At 34.8% G+C, this 18,303-nt stretch overlaps 1 protein-coding gene across 1 annotated transcript in view; it reads left to right on the forward strand.

The window, feature by feature from the left end:
* The first annotated feature begins 6,824 nt into the window (after positions 1-6,824).
* The window catches only part of KCNIP4 (potassium voltage-gated channel interacting protein 4), a 493,493-nt gene continuing 482,014 nt past the window's right edge, over positions 6,825-18,303 (forward strand). Inside the window, exon 1 of the mRNA XM_044682314.1 lies at positions 6,825-6,924. Coding sequence (XP_044538249.1) covers positions 6,825-6,924 — 100 coding nt within the window. The remainder of the gene's footprint in view (positions 6,925-18,303) is intronic.

Consider the following 18,303-nt stretch of genomic DNA (forward strand, 5'->3'; position numbering starts at 1 on the left):
TCTCCCTTTAAATATTTGAGAGCTGTGTTTAGTGGTTTATCTATTGTGGTTTTTAGTTTTCTTCAGGTTCTTATTTCAGTTTGCAGGTTGTCCACAGATACATAGCAAAAGACATCTTGGCAAGTAATAAAACTATACAAATAAATGTGTCCATCTCAACACCAGAACTCTTCCTTTTTATTTTTTTTTTAATTTTTCCTACTACCTTTTTTACAAAGAAAAAAAAAGGCCTCTTTAATAATGTCACCATGTCTTATTTTCTTTTCTGAGAACTTAACAAGCCAACATTTGCCCTCTAGAGTATTCTTCCTACTTTTTTCTTGGGCATGAACTAGAGTATTTATTAGAGGCTCTAAATTTGGGGGGAATTCTAGAATAAACATGGTGGGAGTATAGGATAGATGGCCTTGAAATTCCTTCCTGTAAAAATCTTCATATATGCATGTCTAACCACTACTTCCTCCATAAAGATTTCTTTATCATCCTTATTAACTGTCTTTATCTCCCAAATCTGCAAATCATCTTCCTCACCTAGTGGCTTTTATAACTGATCACCTGGTAGTATCTTATCTCATTTTCCTACTACTAGACTGTTAACTGGTCTCATACTAAATTGTTAGGGACATCAAGGCATGAATTATGTCTTGCTCATATTCCCCTTGCACCTAGCACAGTACACTGAACACAAATGTTTGTTGAATAGAAGCCCAGATTGTTAGAATTAATCTGCTTTGTTTAGTTAGTGCTTTAAAAAGGGTGGGGGAATCTAAGTATTGTACCCCAACCTAGAATCAGGGCAGGACCTATTTGTCTAGAATATCTTCATTGTTCACTTCAAATTGTCCAAGACTGGTTTCATTTTCCATTTTGGAAGAAAGCAAGTATTCTTTCCAAAAGATGAAAATGAAGCATAAATGTGTTTACTCCTGCCAGTAAATGGCGATTTTGAGTAAACTAGACTATAGTGAGAAGACAGATTCTATGTGTTAGCTTATCTTTGAGGAGACAGGCAGACAAAGTTTAATGTTAGTGTAGCATCAAACGTCAAAACTCAAAAAATACAGACCTTTGGCTTTGTCTAACTGCAAGGGATTTGCCCCTGTGGACTTCTGGAAAGTTGAATGTTGGGAAGGGCAGGAGATATTTAAATATAAAGGAAAACTCTTTAGGATGTAAAAGAAATACTCCATGCTTTAGAAAGAATCTGAGACTTGGAAAGCTCAATTGGATATGTAAAGATATGAAGGACAATGAATCTTCACATAGGGCATAAATTTCCTCCATTCATTCCTTTGTCCTCAACTACTCGTGTGTAAGTCCCAACATGAATTCCATCATGAATCTGGAAAGCATAATTGGAGTGGACCTAACTTTGAGGCAGAAGGACTATTGAACCTTCTGCCTGGAGGTGACAAAATTTAGAGCCAAATCTCTGAGGAAATTAAAAAGGTACAAACAGATTCCTCAGAAAATCGGCTCTAAATTTTGTCACCTCCAGGCAGAAGATTCAACAATCCCTAGCTGAAAAGGAACATGATTAACACACAACAGAACCAAAAGCTGGAGAAGATAGAAATACTTGCCCATCAAAGAATAAGTCCAAGGAATCCAGTGAATTTACCAAGATCCAGCTGCTGAGTGACCTGTCCAACTTAATCTAAAAACATCTGTTCATCAGCAAACATTTGAAGCAGCTACCATATGCCAAACACTTTGCTCAGTAGTGGAGATACAAAAAGAGGGAAAAGATTGTTCCTTTCTTCAAGGAACTCCATTTAATTGGAAAGACAACAAGCAAATAAATATTTACAAACAAGCTAGATACAGGAGAAATAGGGAATAATTAAGAGAAGAAAGGCATTAGAATTGAGAAAGGGTTGAAAAGACTTCTTATAGAAGTTTCTATTTTAGTTGAGACTAAAAGGAAGCCTGTAGGTGGAGATGAGAAGATAGAGCATTCCAGGCAATGGGAACAGCTAGAGAAAATGGCTGGAGATAAGACATGAGGCATGTTATTCATGGAAAAAACAAGAATGCCAGTGTCACTGGATTGAAGAGTCTCATTGTGGAGAGTAAGATTTAATAAAACTGGAAAGGTAGAAGAAGGCCAGGTTACAAAAGGGCTTTGAATCTGCTTAGCCAAGTATGGTAGAAGCTGCCCAGTTGTTGAACCACCTGTCTGGCCCAGACCAGAAACAGCTGAGCCCAAGAAGGGTCCAACTCATCAGCCAAGAGATCTACTTGTCCCTACCTAGACACAGAATGATATATCTAACCAAGACAAGGTACCCTACGAGTAGCAAGCACTGATGAGTTTCCCATTCATTGGAAACACCATGGCCTGTGAAGAGCCAAATCAGCCTAGCATCACAATGCCTCATCCATTACTAACAGCAGAGACCTATACCAAGGTGAACTTCATGAGGACTCTCCAGAAAAAGAAATGATATTGAGACATCCTTGATCCAAAGTTATCTTGGTTACATGATCCTTAATACCATTATACTTTAAGTTCCTGGTTACCCCCTTCCCTTTTTCCAAGAATGGTTTAGGTTTTTTATGGGTGAACGTGACATAACTAACTTTGTTCTTGCTATCTCCACTATTTTGAGAAAAACGTCTTTTCTAAGTACTGAACGTACTGGCTAGTTCTTTAAGGGAAATCATCCAAGCAAGGGCTCATAGACTACAGTGTGAAGAGAATAACTTCCCACAGATTTATCCCTATAAACTAAGTCAGCAGTTGCCCAATAGAGATCCAACCTGCTAATTCCGGATGTAAATTGTGGGAATAAACCCAAAAGAAGTGATGCTTAACCTTTTAGAGAATTTATGAGATCTCTATCCCATTATAGGCTACTTTGTTTTTCTCCAGCTCAGCAACCAAGAGCACCATAAGCAAAATTATATAATTCAAAAGTTATGTCTTCCTCTCTCCACAGTCTACCATTTCAAACCACCTTTATTCTCTCCATCACTCCCTTTTTGTCCCTCAATCCCTTGACTATGTAAGTAATGTTCTGTGCTACCTGGCCCCTCCTGCCAAGGATTGAAAGTGATCTAAATAAATAAGAATAAGGACCTAATTACTTAATGTTTCATCTCCTATTAGCATTTGCATTATGATAATAAAAAGTTTAAAAATATAATAAAACCACCTGAAGAAAGCAACAAGTGCCTGGGTAACAGTGTTATAATGGGAATATGACTGGATTTTTGAGCCAAAAGTCTGATTTTCATTTCTAATTTTGTTACTAGATCTATGTTCATGGCAAAAACATTTATCCATTCAGGCCTTCAATTTATTCCTCTATAAAAGGAGGAGACTAGGAGGCAACATGGTATTGTGGAGAAACAGGCCAGTTTTTCTATCAGAAGACTCAAGTACAAATCCCACCTCTAATTCCCACCCTCAAAAACCTTGAGAAACAATTAATTTCTCTAGGTTTCAGTTTCTTTGACTGTAAAATGAACTAGACTAAATGACAAGCTCCTTCAAGCTCTAAATCCAAACTCTCAAAAGTTTCTTTCTTGATTTTAGAATCTATGCTTTTGTGCTTTTCTCTGAGCCTTGGTTTTCTTGTCTTTAAAATGGACACAAGAATATTAGCCATACCTAATGCATTTAATTGTTGAGGATCAAATATAATTGGAGAAAAATCTGTAAAATATGAAGCCCTATGCAAATGAGAAGCAGTATGATTCCATGCATCAAAGTTCTGCCCAAGTAAAAAAAAATTGAGAGTCAAGTTAGACTTCCAATATATTGGACAAGTAAATTAATCTCAGTGCTATGCCCACCTGTATTAGGCTATAAATTGGAAAACATAAGCTAACCTGTCTTGATAAAAGGAGTTTACTCATCCTTCAACTCCTTCCCCAAAGAATGAACATCAGAAATTATTACTCATGACATAATTTGAGATCCTTTGGCTTTTAAGACCAAAAGTTACTTTGATTCAAGGGCTTCTTACATAAGCATTCCGCACTCTTACTTCTCCAAAGCATAATCTCATTTGAAAGCAAAAGAAGAGTTTAGCCACCAAGTCAGAGGGTTTTCCAACAGGGAGAGAGTACAAACATGAAGTCATCCAAAGTAATTAGTGAACCATAGCAGAATCACTCCTCTTCTCAGTAGGACATGTGCTGACGTAGGACATAATCATAGGGGAACTAAGTGCTCACTTCCTTTGGAGTAAACTGAAGTTGACAACAACTTACACAATGCATATAAGAAAGAGGGAAAAGGAGGTTAAAACTGCAACACCACCTCAGTCAGTAAAATTTGAACATACAATCATAAAGAAGAAGGCAGCTCAGTTTGTAGAATTCAGGGACAGCAAAGTTTTTTGAAGGGAAAAAAGCAATCAGAAGTTTGGGGATGAATAGGATGTTTAAAAAACTTAGAAGTTTGATTATAACAAACTTTGAGTCATTTTCCTCAGGGATGGAATGTAGACTTTTTGACAGCAGGAACTATAGCTTTTTTAGTCATTGTATCCATCCTGTTAACTGATCCCAAAGGTGTCTGGCATGTGATAGATACTTAATAAATGTTTTCTAATTGATTTTTTTCATGTGTCTTGGAGGGGGAAAGAATGGTTCCATTGAATAATAGAGATAAAAAGGATCTTAAGCAGCTTCATTTTGCAAATAAGGAAACAGAGGCCAGACAGCTAAAGTGATTTGCTCAAGGTCTCAAATGTAATTAAATAACCAAGCTAGGGTATGGACCCGTCTTGTAAATATAATTTAATTCTAATTTAACTTAACATCTTTCTTCTATGGAATACTACTTCTCTCTGTACACCACTAGGATCAATATCTATTCCAATTTTGAAGAGAAAGGACTAACCCATTTCACATATTCACATAGTTAGACAATTTGGTTTTAGAAAGAGTATTATGAAAGCAAAGAGTTAATATTAGAGTAAGGTGTTAAGTAAAATTCTTTTGACTTTATTTTCTTTTAAGTGGGAGTGAGGGATTGGAGGAGAACCAGGATAATTGCTGGCACTTAGCCATGATGGTCCATCTAATTCACCCAAAGAAAGCTTGCATATTTTTGTAGATATAAGAAATAAGCTTGGGAATTAGCCTGAGGAAGATCTATGTATCCAATTAACTACTACTTTGGAAAATGCTCAGGTACCAATGTTATTAGGGGTGATGAATAAATTAAAATGCTACAAAGTTTGTGTGGTCTATTTGCAATGCAATCTTTTTTTCCTTTGTATAAATATTTCCACTATTATGGACTATTTGTATGAAACATTTCTATAAACTTAAGGAAGCTTTTTGTTCTGATCAAATGTTTCTTTAACATAAAAATCACTGTCATGCAAACAGACAACTACAGAGAGAACAATAAAATACATTTTTCTTATGTGTTCACAGACACATCTGAAATATCGAAATGTAATCATTGCTAGTCAAATGAATGAGTTAATTCCTGATTATCAACATGGACCTTTCAGAAAGAAGGAACTATTTGAAAAGTAAAAATGTTAAACTCAATGAATCCTTTAAACCCTCATTTCTCTGTCCCATTTAGTCATTTGATTTAAAATCCTTCCCCCTCCTTTTCTTGGACTAATAATGCATCGGAAGCAGCAAAGTCAGAATTGTAACTCCTCCTTTTTATATTTTTTTCTGAATGTTCATGTTGAAGAGGAGGCCTTTTTCATCCTTTAGTATCCAGCGTGAGGGAGTCCACACATTAGTTAGCTTCTGTTACCAAGGCAACTGACTCTCCACAACAAGCCTACCAGCAGCCCTGACTGGCACCAGGAGCAGCATATTCCCAGATGTCTAGCTATCACTCCGGGCACGTCATTTTTACTGGGGACTTTTACTGGATGACCTCCTGGGTCTTTGGGTGATCGGCGCTTTACTTCATGCATGGCTGTCTTTCTGTGTAAGAGTGATAACGAGGATACAGATAATTCTGACAGGCCTGAGTTTATCCGGCTGCTACTTCTGGCCTCTGCTAGGGTAGACAGGATGCATTCTCTCTCACTGTCTCTTTCTCCTTCCTTTTCTCTTTGCATCCTCTCTCTCTCTCTCTCTCTCTCTCTCTCTCTCTCTCTCTCTCTNACTTGACATTATTCCTAATCTGACAAATACAATTAGTAGGATACAATACAATGAAACTTCAAAAGAGTTGCCTTAGAAACAGACTGACAGATGAACATTTCCTTTCCTTTGGCCCCCTCTAAAAAATTTGCCCATCACTGGGATAAAACAATGCCATAGAAACTGAGTAGTGATTGTCCAAGAGGAAACAGTGGCAAAGGTGCTAAAAACTACAGAAGATGAAGATGAGAGGGAAAAGACAAAAAACAACATAGTAGTTATCAACTAAAAGCAAATTTTGAATAATTTCCCACATGCCCCATTATTATTATTATTCATGTTAGGACTTTTTGTAGTTCAAAGAACTAGAAACCGATTAGATGAAACTCTCTCTCTCTCTCTCTCTCTCTCTCTCTCTCTCTCTCTCTCTCTCTCTCTCTCTCTCTCTCTCTCTCTTCCCTTCTCTCTCTCCTTTCTTTATTCTCCCCCACTTCTTTTTGCTTTTTCCTTCTCCCTCTTTCCTTTTTACCTCTCTCCATCTCTCTCTCCCTCTCCACACACACACACACACACACACACACACACTCACTCACTCACTCACTCACACTCACTCACCACTCTCTCTCTCTCTCTCTCTCTCTCCCTTCTCAGCACTAGCCTTCTTAATGTAGTTTAATGGCTGTACAAAGAAAGCCAGGCAGAAGAGCACTTACCTCAGTACCTGTGGTCGGACCATGACCTAGCTCACCATGAACTTGGAAGGGCTTGAAATGATAGCAGTTCTGATCGTGATTGTGCTTTTTGTAAAATTATTGGAACAGTTTGGGCTGATTGAAGCAGGTTTAGAAGGTAAGGGAGTGCTTTTTAGTGACTTCTAACATTGCTCTGTTTGATCATACTTATTTCTTAAGGGGATTAAAAGAGGTACCTGAAACTAGATCAGAGAAACTGTGTACTGAGATGAACACAGAGAGTAAAAGCTTTTCTGTTTATGGATGATGTATAGGATAAACTTTATGTAAGTTGTCAATAGTATTTTCATAGCTACCATGCATGAAAGAATGGAAATATTATACAGAAGGATTTTAAAGAGAGAAGTTTCAGAATGGATGTTGTATATTATACTGATAGCACTGAGACCAGCTGATTTACCAGTAGATGAGGTTGATTTATTTTAAGACTTGTTTAGGAATTACTTAGGAATTGTCAGAGCAGTTCAATGTTAATAAATTCAGAAGGGCAATTGTTTGTTTTAATGCAAATGTATTTAGTACATAGACAAGTATGTGAATTTGTCTTCATATGCCATTGTTTAAGATTGTGTGGCTGATTGTTTGGACAGCTGGATATCTGTTTTCAGTATTACCTATTTTACAAATCTAGAAGTCTGTCGTGGAAAGAAAGATTCGAACTCATGGAAAGGAGAAACTTTCACATATGTTCTGGAAAGCTTCTCTTTTTCGAGTTCCGATATTTATAATAGGCTGGAATCATTTTAACAACAAATCTCATATTAGCGAGCATGTACACTTCACATATATCATTTCCTAAATTGAATTTTCCTTTGAGCATCTGAGTAAATTCAGTTTGTGATTGTCTTACTGCTCTGAACATTTTTCAAAGTATACATAACATACAGCTGTCATATAGAATATGAACAGCATATAGTCTATTCATTATTTCTTCAAATTTGTCATAGTTGTGGAAAAAAATAAAACAGAGAGGTAAATTAATTGCAAAGAAGTTATTGATTGATTCAAATTTTATCCTAAAAAGCACGTGCTGGGGTGAAGTAAATATGTAAGTTGCCCACTTTTCCACTTACATCTCAGACAATGTACCAGACAATTTCCACTTTGTGTCATGTCCAGGCTTGCTTTCTAAATGATACATTTAATAAAGGAGATAGTTAAAGTCTAAGTATGTCACCATTCTGAGGATGATAGGACTCCTGTTTCTGTAATCTCTTGGGGGGGGGGGTTTGGGAAGGCTGGAAAGTATGTCTCATTAAAAGGAATTTTAAATGAGAAAGTTCTCAGAAAGGTGGTAGCAGCTCTGTTAGAGACATCTTAAGACCTATTCAGAGGAATAATTGTAATTTTTGAAATGGTTACTTCTCTTTAAAATGTAGCTTTTTCTCTTTCATTATTGTAAAGACAATTACTTGAGGGCATTGTGTGTCTTCATTTCAATATTTTTAATAGGAAAGTGAATAGAAGCCTCTATTTTAAGTTTTGCTTTTTATTATGTGGCAATTACACTAAATAGAGTGCTAGAAGTTCTAGATCTCTTTGTGTCAGACTTGTTTTACCTCATTTATAAGTTATTTTATTTTTGGCTTTATGATAAAACATGCTTTGGGATTCTTCTAACACACACTCCACACTCACTTTCACAATTGAAAAATAAGTTTTTCCTTTGTCCCCCTGACCCTTTCAAGTACTGCTGATCTTTCTGCTGGTATTTTCTCTATTTTCCCATTACTTTTATTGAAGTACCTACTGAAGTACTGGTTTTTATTTGCATAATGAGTTTTCTTTTATCTTTTGCAGTCTTGGCATTTTCCAGTCTGCAGCCAATAAGTGTTATGGAAACTGGCATTTACAAAAGTGTAAATATACAATCCAAGTCTTGTTTCCAGATTTTCTAGACAGAAGTAACTAATATAGAAAAATGCTGATATAATTCATAAGAAATAAACCCATAATTATATGCTTGGAAGCTTTTGGAGGTAAAGAACAAAAATTTCATTGTAAAGTTAGTGAATAATTCTCTGTAGCACCACTGGGCATCATAGAATTAAGAAAAGTTTGAAATCAGATTCAAACGAGCAATATTAAGTTATAGTTATGATAATCAGTTAATAATGTACTGAATTGCAAGAGACTGACTTTAGTCAGCCTATAAATCAGAAAATAACAGGATTTAGAAAGGTGTTATGTTAAAAGGGGGGTTATTTTATTGTTGAGATAGTATCCTTTTTTTATACTCTCCTACGTCATTAAAAATAATAGCTGGTGGCCACTTCACTGAGATGCTTTTTTTGTTTGTTTGTTTTTTGAAATTTGGTTTCTTTTTGTTCAGTTTTTCGAAATATAGACATTGACATCCTTCATCTTTTCCATGGCTTGTTCTGAAAGTTTTCAGTTAAGAAAACATATTTAGAGAAAAAATATTGATTTCAAATTAAACTAAAGAAATATACCTATATCTAATAGAAATTTACTTTCTACATGACTAAACTATTTCAGCTATGAAAGAAAGTCCTACTTTGTATATTGTAACCACTATCACTCAGCAGTTTCTCTTATGCCTTGTTGTTGATGCAATATTTCTATGGAGTTCGTGCATATATGGAATGATTTTTTTGTAATATGCTTGTTATGTTGATTAAATACGAACACAATTGATGTAAACAATAATAAATCAATAATTTTGGAATATTTTTTACTTGTAGTTGGTCTCTTTAAAAGTTTCTGTGATAATGTGAATGCTACTGTCACATTTGTGCAAAAAAAATACACAGTTTCACAAACTATGTCATCTACTTACTATTTCTAATTTTTTTCAACATTCTGTCCTTTTGAAATTTTGAGTTTGAAATTCTCTCCCTTCTTCCTCCCTCCCCACTTACTGAGAAGGTAAGCAGTTGGCATATACTTACTAACAAGAAATAAGTAAGCACTAAAAAGTGAACATACTTTAATGGAATAAATTGCAAAGTAATTATAATGGTACATATTATGAAAGCTAAGTAACTAAAGCTTGTCTGTCCCTTAATGTGTCAATATCAAAATCCTATTTTAAAATTTCCATGAAAAGAATTGGTTTAGACCTTGCATTTTCTTGATTATTTCCATAATTGGAATTGATATTTTATCAGAGCTTTAGAGAATATTTCATTATCCTTTCAGAGACCCGGAGTGTGTCCTTTGATCCAGGTTGTAGTATATGATAACAGAATGCTAGCATGTCAGAGCTAGGAAAGGACATTAGATGTCATCTAGTCCAACCCCCTCATGTGACAGGAGAGGAGCCTATAGAGAGGGATATGCATTTCCTGTTATGTTTGGAACTATTGAGTTTCACTATGTTTATGATGCTTTCTCAGAATATAAAGGAAATAGACATATATAAGTATTAGCTAACTACTAGCTAGAGTTTCAATATTATAATATCTTATTTTCACAAGTTTAGTCAGAAATAAATTTACTTGAGATGAGTATGGGATAACTATACCACTAAACAAAACCACCAAAATGTAAATAATAGTCAAGACCTGAAAGGAGTTTAAGCCAAAATAAAAAATTTAGTTCCAGGTAACATATTATAATTGAATGTTATACGTGCTAATATTTTATAATGTTTTTTCCTGACTAGTAGGTACTTTTTAGATAGTTTTCTCTTCAAAATGTCATTGGCATATCATAGCAATAGAATGATTTGTAGTAGTTGAAATGGTTTTCTGAAAACGAAAAAATTATCCAATTTGTAATGGTAAAAGGTATTTTATTATTTCTCTGTTCAACATTAGGATATGGGATGAAACCCTTCTTGTTATTCAACTATTTAATAGGCTGTACTGAAAGGGTTCTTATAAGGTTTTAAAAATAACTTACCAGGGCAGCTGGGTAGCTCAGTGGAGTGAGAGTCAGGCCTAGAGACAAGAGGTCCTGGGTTCAAACCCTGCCTCAGCCACTTCCCAGCTGTGTGACCCTGGGCAAGTCACTTGACCCCCATTGCCCACCCTTACCAATCTTCCACCTATGAGATAATACACCAAAGTACAAGGGTTTTAAAGAAAAAATAACTTACATTCAACATTATATATACATATGAGAAAAGTATACCAAAATGAGCATTTCTTACTGCATAAAACTTTCCCTAAGACGGCATATCCCAGCTTAAAAGCAAAATAGATATATTTTGTTATTAGTTGTCATGAAAAATCAGGTAATTAAAATCACCAAAAAATCAAAATGATTTGAAACTAACTGACTTTCTTTGAAATGCATTGATTTCATAGTAACTGCCAGGTAATACTCCTTTAAAACTTCCTTAAGGAGTCAAATAATACAATTAGCAGAACCAAGAACAGTCATTTGTGATTCTCTAGGCAAAGCTTAAACATCCCATTCTGCTTATTACTGCCAACTGGAGGGCTTGAGCCTCTATAGTAATGAATTCAACTTGATTAATTATAGAGTAAATACTGATGTGCCACTTAGAGTGGGATTTTGAAGGGGAAAGCAGTAATCTTCAAAAGAGATTTTGGTTGCATCTCTTCCACCTTTCACCTGTGGAGTTCTAGAGGTAACTTCTCACCTAACTCACCTTAATCTCTGTTTTAATCTCTTTAACACATTACTTTGAGTTGGAATCGAATTAATGTAAATAAATTAGTGGGATTTAATTCTCTAAAAATGTCAAATCTATAAATATTTTGGCTATTTAGATGAATTAGAATATGTAAACATGAAAATAGCACATGTTTTTGGTTTTTTCCCCCCACAGTCTAGTGTCTGATTGCTGCTGAGGATAGTGAAGATAAATAGGTAATGGCTTCCTTATTTTTATCTCAACTAGTTTAATTGCAGACTAGAAATGCAAGAAGCTCTTAAGTCACTTTTGTTACTCTTGCTTCCTTTCCTCAAAACAGAAGTCATCAAACCTGCCTTGTGATACAAACACAGCTGTCTACTGGAAGCATCAATGTAGTCGTTCTGCCTCATAATGCCTATGAAATGACAAAACATTTGATAGATAGATAGATATGTATATATGTACATACACTTATATAAAATGCATGTATATTTAATAACACATGTATATGCATACATGTCTATGTGCATAGACATGTATCATATATGAATGTGCATTTAGTTATATTAAAGAATTTAAGCCCACTTCTATTTCTACCTACATTAGCAAGTATGAAAAGTGTTATTCATTAGTTACAACATTTGATTTTTTTTGCAGGCATTAACACATTTCTTTTATTTTTCTCATCACCAACCCCTTATTCTCCTTCATTTTGGGAAAAGCCCTCTTGATTAACGGAGCCTTGATGTATTGTCTGAAATTACAGTATTGGATGGAACATGACCAAGAGAATAAAGAGCTGGATAAATCACGAAAATTAGAAACTAGAATTTACAGGCTTAATTCACCTTGTGCCTAAAATGACTTCTTCAAAGTAAATGAAACACTTTGGAGTCATGTAATTCTTACAGTCCCCTGGGATACAGCAGTATTTACCATTCAGTAGTAGTGCAGGTAGGGAACAAAACCTGATTCAATTTAACACAGGCTCTATTTTTAGATGTTATACGAGGATGTTGACAGCCAATGTTTTTAGCAATTGGGGGAAAGGGTATTGGATCAAGGATACAGTCAGCTCTCAGTTTTCATCATCACTTTTTAGGCATTTTGGGTCATAGGATACAACACTATACAGGAAACATATTGCCTCTACACGTTACATATCTTCTGACAGGATACAATCTAGTACTTTGGTGGATTTACCCTGTATCATAGAGAGTGGTATACTTAACCAAGATATTCTTGTCTGTTTGTTCTCTCTGTTATATGGAGATTGATAGACAGACAGACAGACAGGCAACATGTTTATATATGCTTATATGTATATACCTATATTCTCTGGGATTTTACAGCGTAGAACAGGTTATATTTATTTGGATGAATATTAAAAAGGCAAAAACTTTAAATCAAAGCTGAATGGGAAGAAAAACTGAATAGAATCCATCAAATATAAGTTTTTAAAAGCTGCATTGTTTAACTGGTGGAAATGGAATTAGGAGCAAAATAACTTGGGAATCCAGACTCAGAATGGGTCACAATGTTAGTCCCCTGGCACTCCTAAATTGATCTGGACAGATTTTGTGAAAGTCATATGATAAACACTTCTTAAATGATGTGAGAGAATCTAACTTGTCATCTGATTGAAGATGGAATTTCTGGGTTAGAACACGGATCTGGATAAAATGGAACTAACTACTCGAACCCACAAGTAGGATGAGCTCGGAAAGGGATAGTATGTTGTGAGAGGATGGGCAAATTCATATGCTTCCAATATATCTTTTTAAAATTTAAAAAGTATTAGAGCTGGACAAAAGTTTAGAGAAAAATCTAGTCTAACACCTGCATTTTGTGTGAATAAATTCTGATACTCTCAGTAGTTGAGTGAGACTACTTGACTAATTAGTGGAAGAGCCAAAATTAGGCTTGTAGAGTGTTATTAGTTTGCCAATGCGTTATAATGGATTCAGCTTGAAGTCAGGAGCCCTAGATGTAGATCTTTCCTCAATACATACTACCTGTGTTATGTTGGTCAAGTCAAATTCTCAGAGCCTCGGTTTCCACATGTGTAAAATAAGAATTGGTATACTTGCGCTACCTACTTCATAGTGTTATGAGAAAAGAATTTTGCATAATTCAAAGTGCTATGAGTTGTTATAGTATGTAATCTATAATTAAAGAGGCAGGTAGATGGCATAGTGGATGGAGCCTAGAGTCAGTAAGACCTGAATTCAAATCTAGTCTCAGACACTAGCTAGGTGACCCAAGGCAAGTCATTTAACCTCTTTCTGCCTTTTTCCTCAACTTTAAAATGGGAATAATAAATAGCACTTATTGCAGAGGTATTGTGAGCCTCAAAGGCAAGACATTTGTAAAGCACTTATATGCCTAGCACAAAATAGGAATCATAAAATTGCTTATTTCTTTTCCCTCTTTAGAACTAGAAGGAGCAGGAACTCATGTCTTAAATTCTAGTTCTGTGCCATTTCTAAGATGCACTTTATATTACATTCATTATGTGAATATAATTTTAAATGTATGTAGCTCATTGGATTTAAAGTTGGAAAGAGCCTTAGTGATTGTCTTTTTTAATCCTTTCATTTTACAATAAGAAATATGTTTAGAAACAAGTGTCAGGGCTGGAGTTAGCCCAGCTCTGAAACTTAGTCCATAGGCAAAAATGCTGTGATGTTAATGATGATGCTAGACCAGTATCTACTACAAACCTAAATACCCAGCTTTGTTCCTAAATCCAGATCTAAAGGCTATAATCCTATTCCTATTCCTGACATGATATAGATTTATGCTATTTAATACCTATATGACCTTAGACAAATCACAATTCCTTAAGGTACCAGCTAGCTCTAAATAATTTCATCTTAAGAACTATACCTATTTAAAATGATGAAGACTATAACACACTGGAAAGAGAGCTGAATTTGGAGCCAGAGGACTTGCTAGCTATATGACTTTGATCCTGTCCTTAACCTCTCTGGATCTCAGATTCATCATGTCTAAAATGAGACAGCTGGACTAGAAGACTTTTAAATTCCATTGTAGTTCTCCATCTATGGGACTGGAATCATAGTAACCTAGTTCAAAATGATAGGAGCTATGGTCTTCTAGAATTTGAAGAAGCAATATGGGCATATGTGGAATAAGGTATGCTAAGTTTTATAACTATATCTGTCTACCTATCATCTCTCCATCTCTCTTCTTATCAGTGGTGTCATACTATTTATAATATAGTATGAAAAATTGGTAATATATTTTCCATTACAATCTAAGAAAATATTTTTACAACTGACCAACTAGTAGAATTCAAACATATCTCAATTTTAAGAAATCTTGATACTTTAAAATTTGTATTAACAAAATAAATTAAGTACAAAAATATTTTTACTTCAGAATTTAGTGAAATATCCTTCAAATAGTGACCTCTTATTTTGTATGTGAATTTTATTTTATTTATAAAATATATGTTGATTGTCCAGTTGTTTCTCAGTGGTTTCTAGTTCTTTGTAACTCCATTTGGGAATTTTTTGACAACGATACTAGTGATTTGTCATTTTCTTCTCCAACTCATTTTACAGATGAGGAGAGTGAGGCAAATAAGGTTAAGCAACATATTTTGGGTCACACAACTAGTACATGTCTGATGTGAGATTTAAACTAAGGAAAATGAGTCTACCTGACTCTAGTCCTGGCACTCTATCTACTGGTCCACCTAGTTGCCCTGAAGTTTATCTTTAATGATATTAATTAATACTTATGGAACACTGAAAAATTTTTCGTATATGTTTTCTTATTTCATCCAGACAATTACCTTGTGAGGTAGGTGTTGTTATTTTTACCATTTAATAAATAAGGACAACTTGAATTAAGAGAGGTTAAGTGATTTTCCCAGAATTATGCAGTTGTGTCTGTGGTAGTATTTGAATTGTCTTCCTAAACTCCAAGTCCAGCCCTATATAACCCTTGTCACATGGCCATCAAATACCTCAGCCACATAAAAGGAAGGCATACCTATGCTTTCTCAGTTATGTCTAGCTGATTAAAAAATTAATATTCATCATTCCTGTACTGTATCTCTCCAAAGTGTTAGAAGAATTTTAGAAAATCAGTACTTGTAAATATTTCCAAAGGATTGTAATAAGGAAAATTTTTTTAAACCCTTAACTTCTTTGTATTGGCTCCTTGGTGGAAGAGTGGTAAGGGTGGGCAATGGGGGTCAAGTGACTTGCCCAGGGTCACACAGCTGGAAGTGTCTGAGGCCAGATTTGAATCTAGGACCTCCCATCTCTAGGCCTGACTCTCAATCCAGCTGCCTAATAAGGAAATTTTTTAAGTCTTTGATAACCTTTAATATAAAATCTGTGGCTATATTTCTTAGAGTATATTTTTCTTTTCATAAAAGATCAGAACATAGGAATCTTAGAATCATAAGAGATCTCCAGTCAGGCTTCTGCATGCACAGAGATTTTCCAACAACATCTTGTAATAGATATCTCCTGCTAGAGAGAAGAAACCCACTACTTCTTTATGGTGGCCACTGAATGTTTTGGAAGCTCTAACAGGAGCTTTACACTCCTTACACTTCATCTAAATGCACCATTTCTGCAACTCCACTTGTTATTCCTAGTTCTGCCCTCTGGCGCCAAGGAGAACCAACTTCTTTCATGACAGCCCTTAAATACTTGGAAGACAGTTAGTCATAGAAAACAGTTAAATCTTACCTTAAAACTTCCAAATATTTTCTTCTTATTTTTTTCTTTAGAATTTTGAATTAAGGCTGATTTCTACCACCCTCTCCTAGATTTTTCTCTAACTACTTTATTATCTTCTTCATCTTCCATCCAATTATTAATTTCTTTTGGCCTTCTTGGTATCTGTCTGGTTGTATTGAACCAGCATGATTAGGCACAAAGATAATTCAACTCAGAGCAAAAGAGAATCTTTCCACTTTTCTATACATAAGGAAAACTTATGAAGGTACACAATTCCTTTCCACTTCCCAAGTTAAATATCTCCTGAGAGATGGAGATAGAAATAGAAATAAGTAGTGGCTTAGTGGAACCAGTCCATATATCTACATGAGATTTTGTAAATTATCTCTGTCATATTTCCATTGGATCATAAGACCATAAGTTTAGAATCTAAAGAGAATTTAGGTCACCTCACCTTGTTCAACTTCCTTGAAGAAGTAAAAAAAAGAGGTGCAAAGAAATATGGGAATTGATGAAAATAATATGGGGAACAAGTAACAGAACCACAATTTGAATCTGGGTCCTCTAAACTCCAAATTCAGTTACTTTTTAGCTATATGATAACTGTATTTCAACTTATTCTTCCAATAAAATCTCACTGGGTAAAAAAAATATGCTTGTAGAAAGAGGTTTTTCTTTCCTCTATAAGCACATTGAGTAGCTCAAAAGGGAAAATATAGCTGCAGGTATTTCTGTAACTCTTAAAAGAGCTTTGAAACCAACTACACAAAAAAGTCATTTATAATTTTAAATTAAAAACTTAAAGACATAAGTTTAGGAATTAATGTTCTGCAGGATTTTATAGTTTTGTGTTGTTGGATGGTTGGGTTTTTAAGCTTCAGAAAGAAAATTAATTTCACATTTTTGACTAGGTAGATTCCAATGACTAATTACAACACTCCCCCCCAAATTTTTTTTACCTTGAATACAATTTTCCTATTTCAAGTTGTATATCTTTTCTAACATTACTCTAATCTCTGGTAAAGTGCTGAGTCCATAAGAATTCCTACTCCAAATACTTACTGAGAATCTAAATGATTAACATTCTTTTCTCTAAGAATAAGACATGATTTTCTGTTTCCAGTGTTTTGGTTTTACACACTTAGACATAAGCGTATGGCAGAAACATACTAATATGTTGTCAGAGCCAGAAAAGATCTTAGAGATCATCTAGCTGCTAGTCTAAATTACAGACTACTTTTTGTTTTTTTAGTTTTTTGATGCACTTTCCTAGAAAGGGAAAATTGACTTTAGCACATGACATGTCAGAAAGGGAATGTTTAAAATAGGAAATTGCAGCATGTTTTTAACATGCATGTTTCCTCTCTATAATTTTCCCTTCTACTGCGTCACCTTTTAAACCCTGAATAGCTGTCATGAAACTTAAAATCTTAACTCAGAATTCTGGAATAATGAAAACCACATTTAAGAGGAAGAGGGATGACAAAGGGAGATTTTGAGCTGGATATGAGACTTTTTAAAATAATGTACTCATCACTCCAAAGTACCCTAAAAGTTATTAGCAAGATTTCTGAAGTGCTGTGTACACATGATATTGTATTGTTTTTCTTCTTTTTACATCATTTACAAAAACTCCATTTATTATAGAACATAAAATATATTTGGACTTGCCTAAGTTTTCATTCTCAAATAGGCATATGGACTAGTGATTTCACTGGTATATGGAACTTCCAGATAATAATTCTCTATGCAGGTATCTACCCTACAACTTCATAGTCTTACAGAGCTTCTTAAAAATAAGAAAATGGAGTGTTTTCAATTCTACTAACATATCTTTTTAAAGATGAAAATCAATTCCATATGCTATTGCTCCCAATCAGCTCATTTTGTGACAGAATATCCAAATAGGCCCCAGAGAAAAACTCTTCTGTGACCACAGACCTTACCATTAACCAGGCCCAGCATGGGTTCATAAATATACAGGAAACAAAATGAGAATATAGATTATTCAACAAAACCTCATCCTCTCTTCCCCCCAAAACTTTCTTTAGCCATTACTAATCATGGCAGGCTAGCTTCTGATACAACTGGAAGCAGATTTTTCAACCTAATTCAGATTCTGTTCAATTTTCTTTCACAAATATCCTTCAGTTTCCACAAGATTTAATCTTTCATAGTTAAG

Source organism: Gracilinanus agilis, chromosome 6 (assembly GCF_016433145.1).
Source record: "Gracilinanus agilis isolate LMUSP501 chromosome 6, AgileGrace, whole genome shotgun sequence".
NCBI lineage: Eukaryota > Metazoa > Chordata > Mammalia > Didelphimorphia > Didelphidae > Gracilinanus > Gracilinanus agilis.